This window comes from Palaemon carinicauda, chromosome 18, assembly GCF_036898095.1.
Source record: "Palaemon carinicauda isolate YSFRI2023 chromosome 18, ASM3689809v2, whole genome shotgun sequence".
Taxonomy (NCBI): Eukaryota; Metazoa; Arthropoda; class Malacostraca; order Decapoda; family Palaemonidae; genus Palaemon; species Palaemon carinicauda.
The window spans coordinates 75,067,857-75,088,416 of record NC_090742.1 but is presented as its reverse complement, the minus strand read 5'-3'; the positions used below and the strand labels follow the sequence as shown (position 1 = coordinate 75,088,416).

General features: G+C 46.8%; 1 protein-coding gene across 1 annotated transcript in view; it reads left to right on the top strand.

Annotated features, from left to right (window-relative positions):
* The window catches only part of Sf3b6 (splicing factor 3b subunit 6), a 66,557-nt gene that overhangs the window by 40,132 nt on the left and 5,865 nt on the right, over window positions 1-20,560 (top strand). Inside the window, exon 3 of the mRNA XM_068392545.1 lies at window positions 12,345-12,474. Within this exon, the coding sequence (XP_068248646.1) occupies window positions 12,345-12,474 (130 nt within the window). The remainder of the gene's footprint in view (window positions 1-12,344; window positions 12,475-20,560) is intronic.

Below are 20,560 nucleotides of genomic sequence, written 5' to 3'. Positions count from 1 at the left end.
TTCTTTTACAGGAGGAGCATCCGAAGTGTGATAGTGTCTTCTGCAATGTCCGCAGTAAGAACTTTTGCGGACATGCCTCGTGTAGGAGGCACGCGGCTTGTGCAGCCTCCAATGATGACCATCGTTACTGGGATCCGCAGGTATGTGCTGTATGTACTAACCTGCTATCAGAGGCTTTTGAATCCCCTAGGTCGGCGGAGTCAAGAGATGCAGCGAGGGAGAGGCTTCGCTTATGGGTAAGGGGTTTTCAGAAAAACACCACTGGACCTTATCTTCCTAACGAGAAGATGAGGGCATACCTTTTTCCCAAGGCTTCCCCTGATGCTGTTGTTCCCCAGCCTCGGCCGGAGATCCCTCTGATCCAGATTCCAGTGGAGGAGGATGTCGCTGATGCCATGCAGGACATCCAGTTGGACGACAAGATGTCCGACTTGTCCGATCGTGCGGAGCAGGATCTCCTTGCAGAGGGCGAGGAGGAGGATCGAGATCCTATTGCCGTGGAGGAAGAGGTTCCCGTATCATCAGACGTGCCGGTTCAGGTCTCTGAACCTATCCCCTCTACCTCGTCCGCTCTTCCAGCAGAGCTTGGACAGGCTCTCTCTTCCATCGTTGGTATGATCCAACAGATGCAGAGGGAGAATAATCAGAAGGCCGCTACTTTGGAGCTCCAGATGCAGAAGATCACAGCATCACGTGGACCTCCAAAGAAGCTCAACGTTAAGGACCTTCCTCTGTGCTCGGATGCCAACCCGTGGAGATATGCCGAGCACATGCCGATGACGATTGGGAAGATCGTCATGTCGGAGAAACTGGGCTCAGTTCCCCTTGAGGAGGTGGAATTCTGGCCCAGTAGAGGGGCCTACCCGGACTGCTATGTCCGTTTGAAGAAGGAGCCGGCCTCGAAGGAGGAGACGGAACCAAAGGAGGTGATTATCCTGGATCACTCCAAGGCTCAAGCCACTTTAACAGCTGCTTTAAAGGAGAGGGGGTTCTCAAACTCAAAAGTTGCCGCTTTGAGTAAGAAGCACCCCTCCTTTGTATCCTCCCCGGCTAGGGCCTTCCCCTTTATGCAAAAGGGGTTTGCGGCCGTCATGAAGGCGGGTTGAAGCTGGCAAGCCGTGTCCGTCTTTGGAGGAATGTAAACCTCTATCGTTGGCATTGCCACTGGACAATAAGGACTGGAAGGAGGTGCACCTTACTTTCTCGGTTGGGAAGTTGGATGCCGACATTGCAGGTCAGCAGTTCGGCGAAAACCTTCCCAAGTTGTCGGAATTCCTTCTACGGAGGGAATTGGACACAAAGGAGCGCCTGGCAGCCTCGATGTCTCTCCAGACCAACATGGAGACGATGGCTAGCGACCCCAAGATGCCAGAGATGTTCATGGTAATGGCCAAAATTCATCTGGCCACAGTAACCAAGGACCTCTATTGCTTTGTTAAAGCAAGGAGGGCCTGTAGGGAGTTTGTGTTCGCCTCGGCCACAGTGAGGCATGAACCCAAGAGGCTAATTTCATCCAGCATCTGGGGTAAAGATCTCTTTCCCAAGGACGTGGTCAAAGAGATCGTGGACAAGGCAGCCACTGAGAACCGCAATCTTCTCCTGAAGTGGGGCCTGTCCCTTAAGAGGAAGTCTTCTCCGGATGAGGGCCCTCAGCCGAAAGGAAAGGCGAAGAAGTCAAGGTTTTCCTCCCGTCCAGCCAAGTCCTTCAAACCGCAAAGACAACAGCAGCAGCAGCCAGCTTTGCCTCCGGTTCCACAACTGGTAGCCCAGACCCCGACCACCTTCCAATGGGTACCCCAAGCCATGTCATCAGCTTCCCCGGCATTCAATCCCATGTTCGAGGGACAGTCAACCACGTTTCGTGCAAGACCCAGAGGAGCAGCTAGAGGGTCATCAAGACGCCCCTCTAGGGGACGAGGATTCAGAGGTGGTCGCGGCCAGGGAGGCAAGACTGCAGGGCAGTCAAAGTGAAGTGACGCCGGTAGGTGGGAGACTTCAGTATTTCCGGGATCGTTGGACCTTCGATCCCTGGGCCCACAGCCTTCTCAAAAATGGACTGGGTTGGAGTTGGTACAGTACTCCGCCCCAGTGCCCTCAATTTTTCCAACACTCCACCCCCGTTTTGGAGGAGTACATCCAAGATCTGTTGGAGAAAAAGGTGATCAGGAGGGTAAAGTCCATCAAGTTCCAAGGGAGGCTGTTTTGTGTTCCCAAGAAAGACTCGGGGAAACTCAGAGTCATTCTGGACTTGTCACCACTCAACAAGTTCATAGTGAACCACAAGTTCAAGATGTTAACGTTACAACACATAAGGGCCTTACTGCCCAAGAGGGCATATACCGTCTCCATCGATTTGTCAGACGCATATTGGCACGTTCCAATAAGTTGCCGTCTCTCCCCCTACCTAGGATTCAAGCTACAACAAAAACTTTATGCTTTCAGGGCGAGGCCCTTCGGACTAAACATAGCCCCAAGGATCTTTACGAAGCTTGCGAGCGCAGCTCTCAAACAGTTACGCCTAAAAGGGTTCCAGGTAGTAGCCTACCTGGACGATTGGTTGGTGTGGGCAGCATCCAGAGCAGAATGCTTGCAAGCTTCCCTACAAGTGATTCAGTTCCTGAAATATCTAGGCTTCATGATCAACAGAAAGAAGTCTCGTCTTTCTCCAGCTCAGAGGTTCCAGTGGTTGGGAATTCACTGGGATCTAGTGTCACACCGTCTTTCCATCCCCATGTCAAAGAGGAAGGAAATAGCGGGGTCTGTCAGGAGACTTCTAGGTTCCGAGAGGATATCAAGACGCGAACAAGAGAGGGTTTTGGGCTCTCTTCAGTTTGCATCAGTAACAGACCCAGTGCTAAGAGCACAGTTAAAAGATGCAGCGGGAGTATGGAGAACCTTTGCATCGAAAGAGCGAAGGGACTTGAAGAGACCGGTCCCACTTCGACTACGTTCTCTTCTCAGACCGTGGTCTCAAGCCAGTCGTCTAAAGAGGTCTCTACCTCTTCAGCCACCCCCCCCGTCAGTGACAATCCACACAGACGCCTCAAAGGTAGGGTGGGGGGGTCACTCCCATCGGAAAAAAGTGCAAGGGACCTGGTCCAAGCTATTTGGGACCTTTCACATAAACTTTCTAGAAGCTATGGCAGTGCTTCTTACCCTGAAGAAAGTATCCCCACGTCACTCGATCCATGTAAGGTTGGTACTGGACAGCGAGGTGGTTGTGAAATGTCTGAATCGGCGGGGATCGAGATCCCCACCTCTCAACCAGGTAATGTTAGCCATATTCCGACTGGCGGAGAAGAAGAAGTGGCACCTGTCAGCAGTTCACCTTCAAGGAGTCCGGAATGTGACCGCGGACGCTCTATCCAGGGTTACACCGATAGAGTCAGAATGGTCCCTAGACGCAGGATCATTCTCTTTCATCTTGAGACAAGTCCCAGAACTGCAGATAGACCTCTTCGCGACGAAGGACAACAAGAAGCTGCCGAAATATGTGTCCCCATACGTGGACCCCTTGGCAGAAGCAATAGATGCGATGTCCCTCGATTGGAACAGATGGTCCAGGATTTACCTGTTTCCCCCTCACAACCTGATGTTGAGGGTCCTCAACAAACTGAGATCCTTCAAGGGAGTAGCAGCAATAGTGGCCCACAAGTGGCCGAACAGTGTATGGTTCCCTCTAGCTCTGGAACTACGACTGAAGTTTCTACCACTCCCGGACCCAGTTCTGTCCCAGCAAGTCCAGAAGTCGACTGTCTACGCTTCATTACAGAAAACCCGAACCCTGCAGCTCATGATTTTCTCTCCCTAGCGGTGAAGAAACGGTTCGGAATCTCGAAAGATAGCATCGACTTCCTGGAAGAATACAAGTGTAAGTCTACTAGGAGGCAGTACGAATCTGCATGGAAGAAATGGGTAGCCTTTGTCAAAGATAAGAACCCGCACGAGATCTCTACGGAGTTCTGCCTATCCTTCTTCATTCACCTCCACGGACAGGGGCTGGCGGCTAACACAATTTCTACATGTAAGTCAGCTCTAACAAGACCCATTCTATATGCCTTCCAGGTAGACCTCGCTAACGAGATGTTTAATAAGATCCCAAAGGCCTGTGCTAGGCTTAGACCATCAGCTCCTCCAAAGCCTATTTCGTGGTCGTTAGACAAAGTCCTTCATTTTGCCTCATTACTAGATAATGAGGAATGTGCGTTGAAGGACCTGACTCAAAAAGTGATCTTCCTTTTTGCCCTTGCTTCTGGGGCCAGAGTTAGTGAGATTGTGGCCCTCTCGAGAGAGGAGGGCCGAGTTCAGTTCCTGGATGGGGGAGAACTGAACCTGTTTCCGGACCCTACGTTTCTCGCTAAGAACGAGTTGCCCACCATCAGGTGGGGTCCCTGGAGAATCTGCCCTCTGAAAGAAGATGCATCTCTATGTCCCGTAGAATGCCTAAAGGTCTATCTTCGTAGAACTTCAGACTTCCATGGGGGCCAACTATTCAGAGGAGAAACATCGGGCTCGAATTTATCTTTAAATCAGCTTAGGGCGAAAATTACATATTTTATTCGCAGAGCGGATCCTGACAGTCCACCCGCAGGTCATGATCCGAGGAAAGTTGCTTCATCCTTAAACTTCTTTAACTTTATGGATTTTGAACACCTTCGTTCATACACTGGCTGGAAGTCTTCCAGGGTATTCTTTCGCCACTATGCTAAGCAAGTGGAGCAGCTAAAGAGGTCTGTGGTAGCAGTTGGTTGCGTCGTTAACCCTGCTGTTTAACTCTGCGAGGAACAGCGGAATCATTTGGGACTTTGATTCTTGGGTGAGTGGTTAGTTATATGCGTTGATATAACTGGTAGTGAAGGCTCTCAGAGCCCACAGTGACTGTTCCAACGTTATGGTGATGGTAGCACAAGTACAGACAGGTGTGCCAAGCGTTTGCCAACGCTATTGTCAGCAAAGTAGTAACATGGACGTTAAGTTTGATACCGGGGTATGTGCAAGTGACATATATGTTTTCTTTCAGATAACCATTCATCCATGCACTACAGTACTTGTGTAAATTGTTGGTCATCCACCTAGCATATGTACATATTTATGGTGACCATGTCTATTTATTGTTTCTCAATAAACTTGTTCTCGGGAACCTTGCGTCTCCTTCACCTATTTTGATTTCATATTAATTTTGAGCATTTAGCCTATGTATATTAATCGGGGATATCTATAATAGCCTATTCCTTAATGCAAAGCCTGGATTACACTGGTTTATACTTTCCTTAGCATAAAGGACTCCACCCCTTTCTGAGGACGGTGGTAGCAGCAAGTTTAATCCTACGCAGATATAACCTTTTGTCTAATTTTACTTCGACCAGGGTGCTGGTCGGGACTTTTCCTTTGGATACTGTAGTCTCGTGAAGACTTCGCTTTACTTCATATAGAGTGAGACCACTATATGGTACTGGCTGGCGAGTGATTCATACATAGGTATATGTACTCTTCGTTCGTTTCTAGAGTCTAGTAGGACTCCTCCCTGCAGGGGGCAGGAAGCGCTTTCATGGCTTATGATTAGTGAAAAGATGTATAACGGTAACATCTTAGGTCTGTCAGTCGAGTTGACTAAGAAACATTCTTGAGGAGTACGGCACGTATTGAGAATCCACAGATACAGTAATGCTCTGGTATACTTCCATCAGGACGACATGGCTTGAGCCCAAAAAACGGATTTTGAGCGAAGCGAAAAATCTATTTTTGGGTAAGATAGCCATGTCGTCCTGATGGACCCGCCCTGCTCCTTTTCAAAAAAAAAAAAAAAAAAATAAATAAGAGTGAAAAGGATTGTAGGACCCCTCCCTACATACAGTATCTGTAGTACCTCGTGTATCGCTACAAGGAATACAGATGGCGCCGTGAGCGGCGCAGGGCACGCTTTCGAAACGGGGAGGAGAGATGCCTTATGAACGGCTCCCCCCTTTCTTATCGTTTTCGTTTTCTTGCCATTTGACCCCTACGAAGTGTTAACTCTATTCGGGGTATAGATTGCTATGAGGCGTGTCAAGAATACGTCCACTGATATTTACGATATCCCTAAGGTCTTTTTAGGGATACTCGCTCCAGGAGTTAGAATTCTGGGTACCTGAAGGTAAATTCTCTGGGAATATCGCCGTAGTTGTAATATACCCTAGGAAGCTGCCTTTAAGGAACTTCCATCAGGACGACATGGCTATCTTACCCAAAAATAGATTTTTCGCTTCGCTCAAAATCCGTTTATATCTCAACCGCCTTTATTAGGCCTCTTCGATTAGCTTTCCATTTATAATAAACATCAAAATAGATTTTAATGATTTGTTTATATGCGACCTTTCCTGAGAGTAGGCGGTCCTAACTTGGAAACCGAAGTTAAACAACATTGAGCCCTTTTCAATCGTAAATAACTTTTACAGAGCTAATGAATTAAAACTTATTAAATGAAATATTTTTAGTAAATATTTTATGATACTTTTTTTTTTTTTTTTTTCTTTGAATAGTCTTCGTACTGTTTCAAAGATGAACTAACGTTTAGTTTATTTATGCTACGCAGTTTGCGCTCTATCGTTACGATAGAGAGAGTATCACGGTTTCACTTTGCAGAAAGAGTAAATCGATTCTGACGTTTTGTTCTTTTTTCTTTCAAAGCTTAAATGTTTTAAAGACTATTTTAAAGGAACTTTTAATTGAAAAACCTTTCAGTTTTTTCCTTTGGTCAAATAACCTGTTTATTGACGAAAGGTAAGTGGGCTCTTCTCTTCGGTGCAAAATCAAGAGAGAGAGAGAGAGAGAGAGTTAGAGACGGAGAGAAAACGTTCCGATCTTTATCTCGTCCCAAGCGAGTAACGTTGTTCTCGAGTTACTCTCGTCCCTAGTCTCTGTACGGGGAGAAAGGATAAAACGTTTTTAGTTTTTATTCTTGTCCCAAGGCACTGTACGGTGAGAGATTGAAAACGTAGTTTTGAATGAACTAGTGTTTAGTCTCTTCCCCAGCCACTGATTTTTTTATCTTAAAATATGTTTACTGTTTTTTGCTGGTATTAATGTGCTTACATTATACGACTGATTTCGCAATTACAACCTTTTGATGAGGGTAGAATTGCGTGCTTCAGGTAGAAATCAGTTTTATTCATACCTAATGTGAATTGTTAAAAAATTCGATTTCAGTGAAATAAGTGCAAAACAGAAAATCGTAGTGATAAAGTGATATTGCGCAAAGTGTTATCAGTGTTGCGACCGAGGGTTCGTCTGTTCGTGCCTGTCGTTCGCCTAGTCCGGGACCTCTTGCAAGCTCCCAAGCCCAGGGGAGAAGTAATGTCGTACGACTTATGGGTTCGAGAGGCCTTGATCAGCGAACAGACGTTCCCTCTATGGTATCAGGTGTATCTTACCAAGATCACCCCTACCATAAGGCGAGAGAGACGATTTTCTCCTCGTCATCCGAAGGCTTTTCGCATAAGAAACCGTGGAACAAGGTTTCGAGGCCCTTTAAGCGAAAGTCAGTCCTTTCAGGACAGGTCCAGCGTCCTGGTTTTAACTATTAGGATAGCTCTGACCCTATGCAGTCATCGGAAGACTGCTCGCCGCCTAAACAAAAGCGTAACACAGACTCTGAGAGTCTTTTTGTAGGCAAGGTTTTGCAGTCACAGACGTTACCCTCGTCTCTTACCGCAACCATTCCCGTTGATCCTAATGGGTTGTACGGCAAGACATGCAGAATAAGCTTGCCTCCCTTATGGAAGACTATTCTGCCGATAAGTCCGTTGAGCCTAGCCGTTTATCTCATCGAGATCCTGGCCTTCAGCCACCCTAACGTTCCTTTGTGCGTCCTGTTGACGTTGGCGTAGCCAAGTCACGTCAGTCAGGTTGTTTAGAACCACACTCGATGCGGTCTCGTGTGGATTTTCAGCCACATTTGGACGTTAGGCCACTTGCTGATGCTCCTGTTGACGTTCAGGACGTTCGCCTACAATCGGAGTTGACTTGTTTTGACGCTGAGCGTCAACCTCCGCATTCTAGAGTTGTTTTGACTGCTCAGTCTAGGCGGTCAAAGCAGTCTCGAGTGGACGCTGTGCGTCCTCACGCACCTGTTGTTGTTGACAGTTCACAGACTGTCAAGCAGTTACATGACGTTGCGTCCTGGTCCGCTACTAATGCACCAGTGCGTGTGGACTATGCTTGTAAAGCATTGCCGCCACGGTAGGTCTCTCCCTTGCTTGAGACTCGGCTATTGTCGGACAAGGTTCCTTCAGATGAGGAAGTTGCTGTTCCCCCTCCTACTGATATTCCCTTGAGGACTCTGTCAGACGGAGAGGAGCCTAAAGCTGCTTAGCCCTCTATGGACTTTAAATAAATCATGCTGATTTTTAAGGATCTTTGTCCGGATCTTTTTGTAACTGCTGCTCCTCGTTCGCCTAAACGTCAGAGCTTACACTAGGCCTAGCTACTTCGAAGCCGTTGTTTTATAAGCTAGTGCTCTCTCGCTCTTCTAAGAGAGCTTTACGTTTGCTAGGCGACTGGTTTATCACCAGGAGGAGTTTGGGGGAGACAGCCTTTGCTTTCCCTACTTTTAAGCTGGCTTATAGAGCGAGAGTCTGATATGACACGAGAGAAGTTCTCGGCTTGGGAGTTCCTGCCTCTGCCCAGATAGACTTCTCAAACCTCATAGACTCTCCCTGGCGCCTGGCCATGAGACGCTCCAAGATTTTACAGGTCGACTTCAGAGCTATTTTTGAGCCTTTGAAGTTTTGCTGTACAATTATGTCATGCATAAACAAGGCTTTCAGGGATGGCTCCAATGATCTGACAGCCACATTCTCTGCAGGAACAAGTCCCTCAGGGATGGCTCCAATGATTTGGCAGCCATGTTCACTGCAGGAGTACGTAAGAGGCAAGTGCGCTCAATGTGTTCATTGTCAAGACAAACTTCACGATGAAGTCTACCAGGCTGTCTTGACAGCATTTATGGAAGGCGACTGGATGGTCTCTCTCGACCTTCAGGAGGCATACTTCCACATTCCTATACACCCGGATTCCCAACCGTTTCTGAGGTTTGTTTACAGGAATGTGGGGTACCAGTTTCGAGCCCTGTGCTTTGGCCTCAGTCCTGCGCCTCTCGTGTTTACGAGGCTCATGAGGAATGTGGCAAAATCCCTCCATCTATCGGGGATCCGAGCCTCCCTGTACTTGGACGACTGGCTTCTCAGAGCATCGTCCAGTCTTCGCTGTCTGCAGGATCTACATTGGACGTTGAGTCTGGCCAGGGAGTTGGGACTTTTGGTCAACCTAAAAGTCCCAACTGATCCCATCCCAGATTATTCTATATTTGGGGATGGAGATTCGCAGTCAAGCCCTGCTCGAAGTCCAACTAATGCTGAAACGAAACGTTTATTCAGTCAGGAGTTGGAACAGTCTCGTAGGGACTCTCTCATCCCTGGAGCAGTTTGTCTCACTAGGGAGACTACTCCTTCTGCCTCTCTGGTTCCATCTAGCCTCTCACTGGAACTAGGACAAGACATTAGAGACGGTATCATTCCCAGTCTCCGAACCAGTAAAGGCATGCCTGAAATGGTGGGACAGCAATATCAGTCTGAGAGAGGGACTATCCCTAGCAGTCAAGAACCCAAAACACGTGTTGTCCTCAGACGCGTCGGATTTGGGTTGGGGTGCGACCCTGGACGGTCGGGAATGCTCGGGTCTGTGGACCTCAAGTCAGAAGAGCATGCACATCAACGGCAAGGAGCTATTAGCAGTCCACTTGGCCTTGATGATATTAGAAAGCTTCTTCGAAACTAAGTGGTAGAGGTCAACTCAGACAACACCACAACTTTGGCGTACATCTCCAAGCAAGGAGGCACACACTCCTTCACGCTGCTCGTGATCGCAAGGGACCTTCTCTTATGGTCAAGAATTCGAGGCATCTCCCTGTTGACGAGATTCATCCAGGGGGACTTGAACGTCTTGGCAGACTGTCTCAGTCGGAGGGGTCAGGTGATACCCACGGAATGGACCCTCCACAAGGACGTGGGCAAGAGTCTTTGGGCTACTTGGGGTCAACCCACCATAGACCTCTTTGCCTCCTCGTTGACCAAAAGGTTACCAATCTATTGCTCTCCAGTCCTAGATACAGAAGCAATCTACATAGACGCGTTTCTACTGGATTGGTCTTTTCTGGACTTATATGCATTCCCACCATTCAAGATAGTCAACAAGGTACTGCAGAAGTTCGCCTCTCACGAAGGGACAAGGTTGACGTTGGTTGCTACCCTCTGGCCCGCGAGAGAGTGGTTCACCGAGGTACTTCAATGGCTGGTAGACTTTCCAAGAAGTCTTCCTCTAACGGTAGATCTGTTACGTCAGCCCCACGTAAAGAATGTCCATCAAAGCCTCCCCGCTCTTCGTCTGACTTCCTTCAGACTATCGAAAGACTCTCAAGAGCTAGAGGCTTTTCGAAGGAGGCAGCCAGTGCGATTGCAAGAGCTAGGAGAGCTTCTACCATTAGAGTATACCAGTCGAAGTGGGAAGTCATTCGAGACTGGTGCAAGTCAGCATCTGTGTCCTCGTCCAGTACCTCTGTAGCCCAAATCGCAGATTTTCTTTTACGTCTGAGAAAGGTTCACTCCCTTTCAGCTCCCACGATTAAGGGCTACAGGAGCATGTTGGCTTCGGTCTTTCGACATAGAGGCTTAGATCTTTCCAACAATAAAGATCTCCTTAAGTCTTTCGAGACCTCTAAGGAACGTCGTTTGGCAACTCCTGGATGGAACTTAGACGTGGTCCTAAGGTTCCTCATGTCAGACAGGTTTGAGCCATTACATTCAGCCTCCCTGAAGGATCTCACCCTCAAGACACTTTTCCTAGTGTGCTTGGCTTCGGCTAAAAGGGTCAGTGAACTTCATGCCTTCAGTAAGAACATCGGCTTTTCTACAGAAAAAAGTCACTTGTTCACTTCAACTTGGTTTCCTGGCCAAAAATGAACTGCCTTCTCGTCCTTGGCCTAAATCTTTGGATATTCCTTGCTTATCAGAGATCGTAGGCAACGAACTGGAAAGAGTATTATGTCCTGTTAGAGCTCTTAAGTTCGATTTAGCTCGTACTAAGTCATTACGAGGTAAATCTGAGGCATTATGGTGCTCAGTTAAGAAACCTTCATTGCCTATGTCAAAGAATGCTTTGTCATATTTTATCAGATTTTTTTTTTAATACGAGAAGCTCATTCTCACTTGAATGAGAAAGACCGATGTTTGCTTAAGGCTAAGACGCACGAAGTTAGAGATATAGCAACCTCCGTGGCCTTCAAGCAAAGTATTATGGACGCGACTTTTTGGAGAAGCAAGTCAGTGTTCGCGACATTTTACTTAAAAGATGTCCAGACTCTTTACGAGGACCGCTACACACTGGGTCCATTCGTTGCAGCGAGTGCAGTAGTGGGTGAGGGTTCTGCCACTACATTACCCTAATTCCAATATCCTTTTTAATCTGTCTCTTGAAATGTTTTTAATATTGTTTTTTTTGGGTTGTATGGAAGGCTAAGAAGCCTTTCGCATCCTGATTGATTTGGCGGGTGGTCAAAGTCATTTCTTGAGAGCGCCCAGATTAAGGGTTTGATGAGGTCCTGTTGTATGGGTTGCAGCCCTTAATACTTCAGCTCCTGGGAGTCTTTCAGCATCCTAAGAGGATCGCTGGGCTTCGTGAGGAAGACAGACTTATAAGGCAGAGTAATCGTCTAAGTCAACTTCCTTACCAGGTACCTATATATTTTGGTTTTGTTATATTGATAACTGTCAAAAACTCTTAGCTTATACGCTGTAAACTTAATTAACTCTGGTCTCTACCCACCGCCTTGGGTGTGAATCAGCTATTATATATTCACCGGCTAAGTTAAATATTTGAAAATGATATTTTAATTATAAAATAAATTTTTGAATATACTTACCCGGTGAATATATAAATTAAAGGCCCTCCCTTCCTCCCCAATAGAGACGCAGCGGGACGAGAAGAATTGAAGGGTTTGTTTACATGCAAGAGTGGTATCTGGCCGATAGTGGCGCTGGTGGGCACACCCGCAACCTTCATAGCGCTCGCTCGCGAGTTTTTGAGTGTGTTTTCTGTCGAGCCGCAGAGTTGCAGCTATTATATATTCACCGGGTAAGTATATTCAAAAATTTATTTTATAATTAAAATATCATTTTTCAAACTTTTCTCGCTATGTTTATGCAGTATCTTTTTCTATATTGATTTCTTATTAATTTTCCATGGTCTCATAATATTTCTCTTATATGCATGTTTATGAAAATAACCTTAATTATACCTTTATCGTTTTGCAGTGGCAACACACCAGAGACTCGTGGTACTGCGTTTGTTGTATATGAAGACATATTTGATGCGAAGAATGCCTGTGATCACTTGTCAGGTTTCAACGTTTGCGGAAGATATTTGGTTGTGCTGTATTATCAGGTATTCATATTAATTGTTATTTTATCTGCTAAAATTAACAAGATAACAATATATCAACCCTATTCTAACTTTTCTTGAGGGCAGTCATTTGTAAGGAAGGGAATAGATAGTATTCTTACAAAGAGCAAACCTTTTACACTAAATTCATTGATTGCCAAAGCAAGCAGAGGCCAACCTTCAGAATCCATTTCATTGCTTGATTTATTGTTAGTCAGACCTTTCATTTCAAGAATTTTTTTCCGTTGTTTTTATCATAATTTCTCATGCCCAAAGATCCAATAATTAAAAATTGAATTTAATGAAACTCTATCTTCAAGTCTAAGCAGCGAATATTTATGTTCTATTTTTTGTTGAGTCATTGATTTTTGCAAGTATGTTTATTGTATTGTAGTGAATGGTCTGTGCATTTGTTTTCTATTGTCTCTCAAAGGCTTCTGTGTTTTGTGCCTTCTTATTGTTATTTATCCTTGCTTCTAGAGAATGCCTAAGATTGGTCATACTCTGCCTTAAGAGGTGGATTCACCTTCTTGTTATGTTTGGAGGCACTGTTTGCCTGTCTGACATGGAAACTGAAGAGATGAAAATGATTCCAAATAATGAATTTCTTCTTTAAATACTTACTGTATATAACTCCACAACTTCTAGTAGCTAACTTAATCTGGAGTCCACAAGTTGTTATTTACCAGTGGGCTTAGTTGTAGTATCCCATGCAATTAATCCTTCTCAATACAAGAACATGACTAATTTTCTCTTAATGAAAGACAGTACTTACTACTGTACAGGATTTTGCCTTCAATGCCAGAATATATTTTTATTGCAAGTGTATTTCAGTGTTTATGTTGAGCTTTCACATTCTTGGGATAGTCAGAATTGATTTTTTTTTTTTTTCACTGCAGTGTCCAGTATTAATAAAATCCTATCCTAGATCTTGAAGGGAATATTTGTTGAAAGTCTACCTTTCACTATGATAGGAAATTGGATTCTGCACATTTGTAGTTGGATCTATACCAGTAAGAAGGGGAAGAGATTCACTCTTAAAAATCTCCTTTTATCCCTTCAGTTTCCATGTAAGAGAGAACAGCAGTAATATCTATGGCCTTTTGTGCTACCATGTCACTCCATTTCTACACTGTAGGAGTAGAATCAACTCCTAGTATTTTTCGGAAACATGATTCCAAGACACTCAGGCACTACTAGGTAATGAGAGGTTGTTGATGGTGAACCGGTTGGTAATTCTTTCATTTTCATTACCTAGTGAGAGCCTGTTTACCAGTGAAGACGGGAAAGATGTACTCTAGAGCTGGATTGAAGGTTTGAGTGAATTGTATCATCCAAGCAAAAGTGGGCCAAAGAATGGACTAACTTGAGGGAAACTCTGCCAGATTTGGTCATTGTTACAGTTAAATTGTGACTCTTATTGTCCTGGAAGTACCCACTCACCATCAAGATAGAACATAGTCATAAAGCAGGTCACGTTGAACAGTACCTAGTCAAATCAGTTATGGTATTACTTTAGCAAGACTCAGGATGATTTTGCCAGAAATATCAAGTCATCAATCAAAGGTGGGAAAAGATGCTGACAAAGAAGAAGAATCAAGTCATCAATCTCAGGAAATAAATTCAAAATTTCAATCTAGTAAGCAGTTAAGTTTTAGGGACACTGAATGTCAAATTACACTCTCCACTATTAATGATGTATACTTGGCTACAGATTATAGTCATACATAAGACTTCATCTGTGGTGGATAACTGGGGAGGATGGGCTGTGGCATCCTAGCAGTACCAGCCGAACTCTGCTGAATCCCTCGTCAGGCTGGGGGGAGCGGAGAGGAAGGGTCCCCTTTTGTTCATTTGTTTGATGTCGGCTACCCCCAAAATTGGGGGCCCAAAATTGGGGGAAGTGCCTTGGTAAATAGATAGATAGATAAGACTAAGGGTTAGATCCTTTAAATATCTGGAATCAAACATAGCAGATGGAAATATGGACTCAAATGAATGAACCATATAATACAGTGTTCTTTGATGAATTTATGAAGGTTATCAGGAATCTTGTGTTACAAGAGGATCAGTGTGAAGGACCATATTTGTAAAAGGATCTTGAACATGTGAGATGGATGGAAGAAAAAGGTGAAGATCAGAGTTCAAATAGTTAGATAACAACAAGTGACATGCTGGAAAAAGGACTAAGAGGGTAAGATAGGCAAGACAGAAGGTGAAGAGGGCTGACAGTAATCAGCGACTGAACACAACACAGGTTTTTCAAGAGATGATCTGTGCTCTACATCTTTCAAGGAAGGTTTCAGACCATCCCTTTTTTCATGAAATATTTTTACTTTGTCCTGGGATGGTTTCAACACAATCCTAAGAATTTGCAGTTCTACTTACTTCCAGTGAAGGTTTCAAGGCATGTTTTCACCTCTTCCCCTTTCAAGGGATATTTTTAAATCTGAGAAAAGATTTTTAAAAAGGCTAATAGGAAACAGCAACCCAATTCAAAAATGAAAAAAGCTGAATGCAAAGAATAAGGGGACCATGCACAGAAAGCACAATAATGCTATAATTTTCTAAGGATGTAAGATGCTTATATAGGACAAGAAAGGTTTCATATTCTAATGTAACAGATAAGTCAGGCAACTAGGAGGAGGAATGTTACATCATTTGCATATTTATCTCACTCATGGAAAGATAGCACTGCTTTGTCAGATCAGTTCTCTAAAACAGGCTGGAACTACTGCAGTCAAGTGGATGAGGTGGAGGACACTATGTATGAAAAGCACCATCGTGGAGTCTGTCATCAAGGCAATAACATATAGACTCTATACCTCCATTCCCACTAAGGCAATAAAGTATAGGCTCGGAAGAAAGGAAGTGGGAACCCCTTCCTTTCTTCCGTCTTACTGTCCAACCTACAAAATTTTACTCAATGTTACAACTTGTGTGTCCCCCCCCCAACCAGTTGCACATGGGTGCTGAATGATCTTATTGCTCAAATTCATAAATCTAATACTAAGGTGTATCCCTGTTATTAGTGTCATTTACTGTCTAATACCTTCGATGGTCCTTTCAACTAGTCTTAGAATCTTTAGAAAGGAATAATTTCTATTTTTCAATATTAATCTTACCCGATAATCATGTAGCTGTCAACTCCGTTGCCCGACAGAAATCTACGGACGGGATACGCCAGCGATCGCTATACAAGAGGGGGGTGTACTCACCAGCGCCATCTGTGGTCAGGTACTCCAGTACTTCTTGTCAACACCACCTCAATTTTTCCTCTGTCGTGCCGCCGGCAAGACCTACATGGATACGCTGTTGATTTTGGAGTCTTTGTTCACGGTTTTGGTGAAGTATTGCTCTAAAATTTAGCCTTCGCTATACAGGAAGCTTTTCCCTTAGCTTAGATAGCTTTTGGAATTAAATTGATTTATTGGTTAACGATCTTTGCTTTACTTTGGAATTCCCCCTTGACTGTTCTCTAAATTCAAGATGTCCGACCACTCTCAAGCTCCTAGACAAAGGCGATGTAGTGTTAGGACTTGTAGTAGGCGTCTTCCGAAGGCCTCGGTTGATCCTCACACCGTTTGTTCCGACTGTAGGGGAAAATCCTGTCAGTTGGAAGATCGATGTGGGGAATGTGCTGGGCTTTCGGAATTCGATTTTAATGAATTCCTCAAGTATACGACTAGGTTAGAGAGGGAGAGAGTTAGGAGGAGTTCTTCTCGCTCTTTGGTTTATTCCTCCCCCCATGATCCTCAACCTTTTCCTTCCCCTGTAGTGGTGACCCCCGAACCTATTACGAGTGCTCAGCCTGATATGTCGGATATGTTACGTGCCATTCAGGCTCTAGGTGATAAGGTGGAGTCTTTAGTGAGTGACCACAATCTTCTCTTGGCAGATGTCAAGGAACTTAAAGTGAAAAGTGCAGTGGGAAGTGTTAGTGCCAGTGCTGTGCCTAGTGTCAGTGTCAGTGTTGCGCATGAGGATACTTCTGTGCATGCCAGTCGTCCTCCCAGTCCGGGACCTCTTGCAAGCTCCCAAGCCCAGGGGAGAAGCAATGTCGAAGGGCAAAAGGGTTCGGCAGGCCTTGATCGGCGCACAGTTGTATCCTCAGTGGTTGCGGGCGTATCTGATAGAGATCGTCACTTCCACTCCCAGACGATTGAGCCCTTAAATTCCTCGTCTGCGGAAGAAGTTTCCAGGAGGAAACGCTGGACCCAGGTCTCACGACCTCTTAAACGTAAGGTCCCGGCTGAGCGAGTCCAACGGCCCAGGTGTAGCCACTGGGCCAGTTCGGACTCGCCGCAGTCATCTGATGACTGCACACCTCCTAAGAGAGGTAAAGCGATGCCTCAACAGGCCTCTGCTCCAACTTCTGTTGATCCCAAGTTGTCTATGCTGCAGACAATGCAGTCTCAGCTTGCGGTTTTGATGCAGGAGTTTCAGGCAGAGAAGGTTAGCACACCTCCTCCTGCGAGCGCTCCTCCACCTCTGCGCAGTCCACCCTGCCAGACGTATGATGTTGAGGCTCCTCCTGCCTCCATGCGTGAGCTGCCGCATTGGGAGTTGCCAGGTACCAGCGCTATGCAGCAACCTCCTCTTTCCTTGAGGCAGGAGCCTCTTGCTATGCGGCAACCTCCTCAACCCTTGAGGCAGGAGCCTCATGCTATGCGGCAACCTCCTCTACCCATGAGGCAGGAGCCTCATGCTATGCGGCAACCGCCTCAACCCTTGAGGCAGGAGCCTCATGCGTTGCGGCAACCTCCTCCACCCATGAGGCAGCAGCCTCATGCTATGCGGCAACCGCCTCAACCCTTGAGGCAAGAGCCTCTCTCTGCGCAGCAACCTCCTCAACCCTTGAGGCAGGAACCTCATGCTATGAGGCAACCTCCTCAACGCATGCAGCAGCCGCATTCTTCGCAGCATGAGCCTCTTCCCATTCAACACGAACCACATACCATGCAGCATGAGCCTCATGCCTTACAGCATTCGCTTCTGACTACGCTTGCTCCTCAGACCTCCGCAGAACCTCCTTCACCCCAGCCTCATGACTTCGTCATTACCAGCCCTCATCCTCTTCAGCAGAGGCGTGATGATGGATCCTCAAGTGCGCGTGCACCCGTTCTACAGGATTCAGCCATTCAGCATGCCGCTATACCGTTACCTCTCGCTTCTCAACTCTCAGGAGATGAGGTTTCTGAGGATGAAGCTGCTCACCTGGATGATCCTTCTTCTGATGTGGAGGAACACAAGTCGTCGCCACCTTCATTAGACTTTCGTAAGGTCCTGACTCTGTTCAGAGAGTTATACCCTGAACACTTCGTTTCTGCAACCCCTCGTTCTCCCCCATCCGAGTTTTCTCTAGGCATGCAGCCTATTACGTCTGCCTACACCAAGCTTGTCCTCGCCAGATCATCAAAGAGAGCTTTGAGGGTTTTAGGGGATTGGTTGCAGTCCAAGCAGCAACTGGGAAGGACATCTTTTATGTTTCCTCCTCCTAAGCTGGCTTCTAAGTCGGGCGTCTGGTATGCCACGGGAGAGGAACCAGGCTTGGGGGTCCCTGCCTCTGCCCAGGCTGACTTCTCAAGTTTGGTTGACTCTCCCCGTAGGTCGGCTATGAGACGCTCTAAGGTCTGCTGGACTTTTTCTGATCTGGACCACTTGTTGAAGGGAGTCTTTCGCGCCTTCGAAATTTTTAATTTCCTCGATTGGTGCCTGGGGGCCTTGAGCAAGAAGACTGCCCCTTCTGACAAAGACTCGGCCATGCTGATCATGTCCTGTATGGACAGAGCAATTCGCGATGGTTCTGGCGAACTTGCTTCTATTTTTGTCTCAGGAGTCCTCAAGAAAAGGGAACATCTATGCTCCTACTTATCTACTGGTATCACCCCTTGCCAGAGGTCACAGTTGATGTTTGCTCCTCTCTCCAAGTTCCTGTTTCCGGAGGAGCTAATCAAGGAGATGGCTGCGGCTCTTATCCAGAAAGATACGCATGACCTCATGGCCTCTTCAGCACGTAAGGCTAAAATCGTACCTTCAGTGCCGAGATCTTACCGCACCCCTGTGGCTGATACACCTGCTACCAGATTCATTCCGCCCTTTCGTGGCAGAGCCCCCAGCCGAGGAAGTTCCCGTGGAGACAGTCACAGGGGCAAGTCCACGAAAAGCAAGCTTTGACTTCCCTCCTCTCCAGACAGCTGTAGGAGCCAGACTCAAGACCTACTGGCAAGCCTGGGAAAGAAGAGGTGCAGACGCTCAGTCTGTCAAGTGGCTAAGGGAGGGTTACAGAATTCCGTTCTGCCGCAATCCCCCTCTGACCACATCTCCCATCAACCTCTCTCCCAACTACAAGGAGAAGGACAAGAGGCTAGCGTTACATCAAGAGGTGTCGCTCCTGTTACAGAAGGAGGCAGTGGTGATAGTCCGGGACCATCAATCCCCGGGCTTTTACAACCGTCTCTTCCTGGTGGCCAAGAAGACAGGAGGTTGGAGACCGGTGCTGGACGTCAGTGCGCTCAATGCTTATGTCACCAAGCAGACGTTCACAATGGAGACGACGAAGTCGGTCCTAGCAGCGGTCAGGCAGGAGGACTGGATGGTCTCGTTGGATCTGAAAGACGCCTACTTTCACGTTCCCATCCATCCAGACTCCCAACCTTTTCTGAGATTCGTCTTTGGAGAGGTTGTGTACCAATTCCAAGCCCTGTGCTTTGGCCTAAGCACGGCACCTCTTGTGTTTACGCGACTGATGAGGAATATTGCGAAATTCCTTCACTTGGCAGACATCAGAGCCTCCCTTTATTTAGACGACTGGCTTTTAAGAGCCCCCACAAGTCGTCGCTGTCTGGAGAGTCTCAGATGGACTTTGGATTTGACCAAGGAACTGGGTCTCTTGGTCAATTTAGAGAAGTCCCAGCTCGTTCCTTCCCAAACCATCGTTTACCTGGGAATGGAGATTCAGAGTCGAGCTTTTCGGGCTTTTCCGTCGGCCCCAAGAATCAACCAAGCCCTAGAGTGCATCCTGAGCATGCTGAAGAAGAATCGATGCTCGGTGAGGCAGTGGATGAGTCTAACAGGGACTCTTTCATCGTTAGCCCTGTTCATCGAGTTAGGGAGACTCCACCTCCGCCCCCTTCAGTACCATCTAGCAGCTCACTGGAACAAGGATATGACGCTCGAGGCGGTCTCTATTCCTGTTTCCAAAGAGATGAGGGCTACTCTAACGTGGTGGAAGAACAACATTCTTCTCAAGGAGGGTCTCTCTTTAGCTGTTCAGACCCCCGACCTTCATCTCTACTCGGACGCATCAGACTCGGGCTGGGGCGCGACATTGGACGGACAGGAATGCTCGGGGACATGGAACCAGGAACAGGAAACGCTTCACATCAATTGCAAGGAGTTGTTGGCAGTTCATCTGGCCTTAAGGAACTTCAAGTCCCTCCTGCTAAACAAGGTGGTGGAGGTGAACTCCGACAACACCACAGCCTTGGCGTACATCTCCAAGCAGGGAGGGACTCATTCGAGGAAGCTGTTCGAGATCGCAAGGGACCTCCTCATTTGGTCAAAAAGTCGAAAGCTCACACTGGTAACGAGGTTCATTCAGGGCGATATGAATGTCTCGGCAGATCGCCTCAGCAGGAGGGGTCAAGTCATCCCCACAGAATGGACCCTTCACAAGAACGTGTGCAGCAGACTTTGGGCCCTGTGGGGTCAGCCAACTATAGATCTGTTCGCTACCTCGATGACCAAGAGGCTCCCATTGTACTGTTCCCCGATTCCAGACCCGGCAGCAGTTCACGTGGATGCTTTTCTGCTGGATTGGTCCCACCTCGACCTGTATGCATTCCCGCCGTTCAAGATCATCAACAGGGTCCTTCAGAAGTTCGTCTCTCACGAAGGGACACGGCTGACGCTGGTTGCTCCCCTTTGGCCTGCAAGAGAATGGTTCACAGAGGTACTGCAATGGCTGGTCGACGTTCCCAGGACTCTCCCTCTAAGAGTGGACCTTCTACGTCAACCTCACGTAAAGAAGGTACACCCAAGCCTCCACGCTCTTCGTCTGACTGCCTTCAGACTATCGAAAGACTCT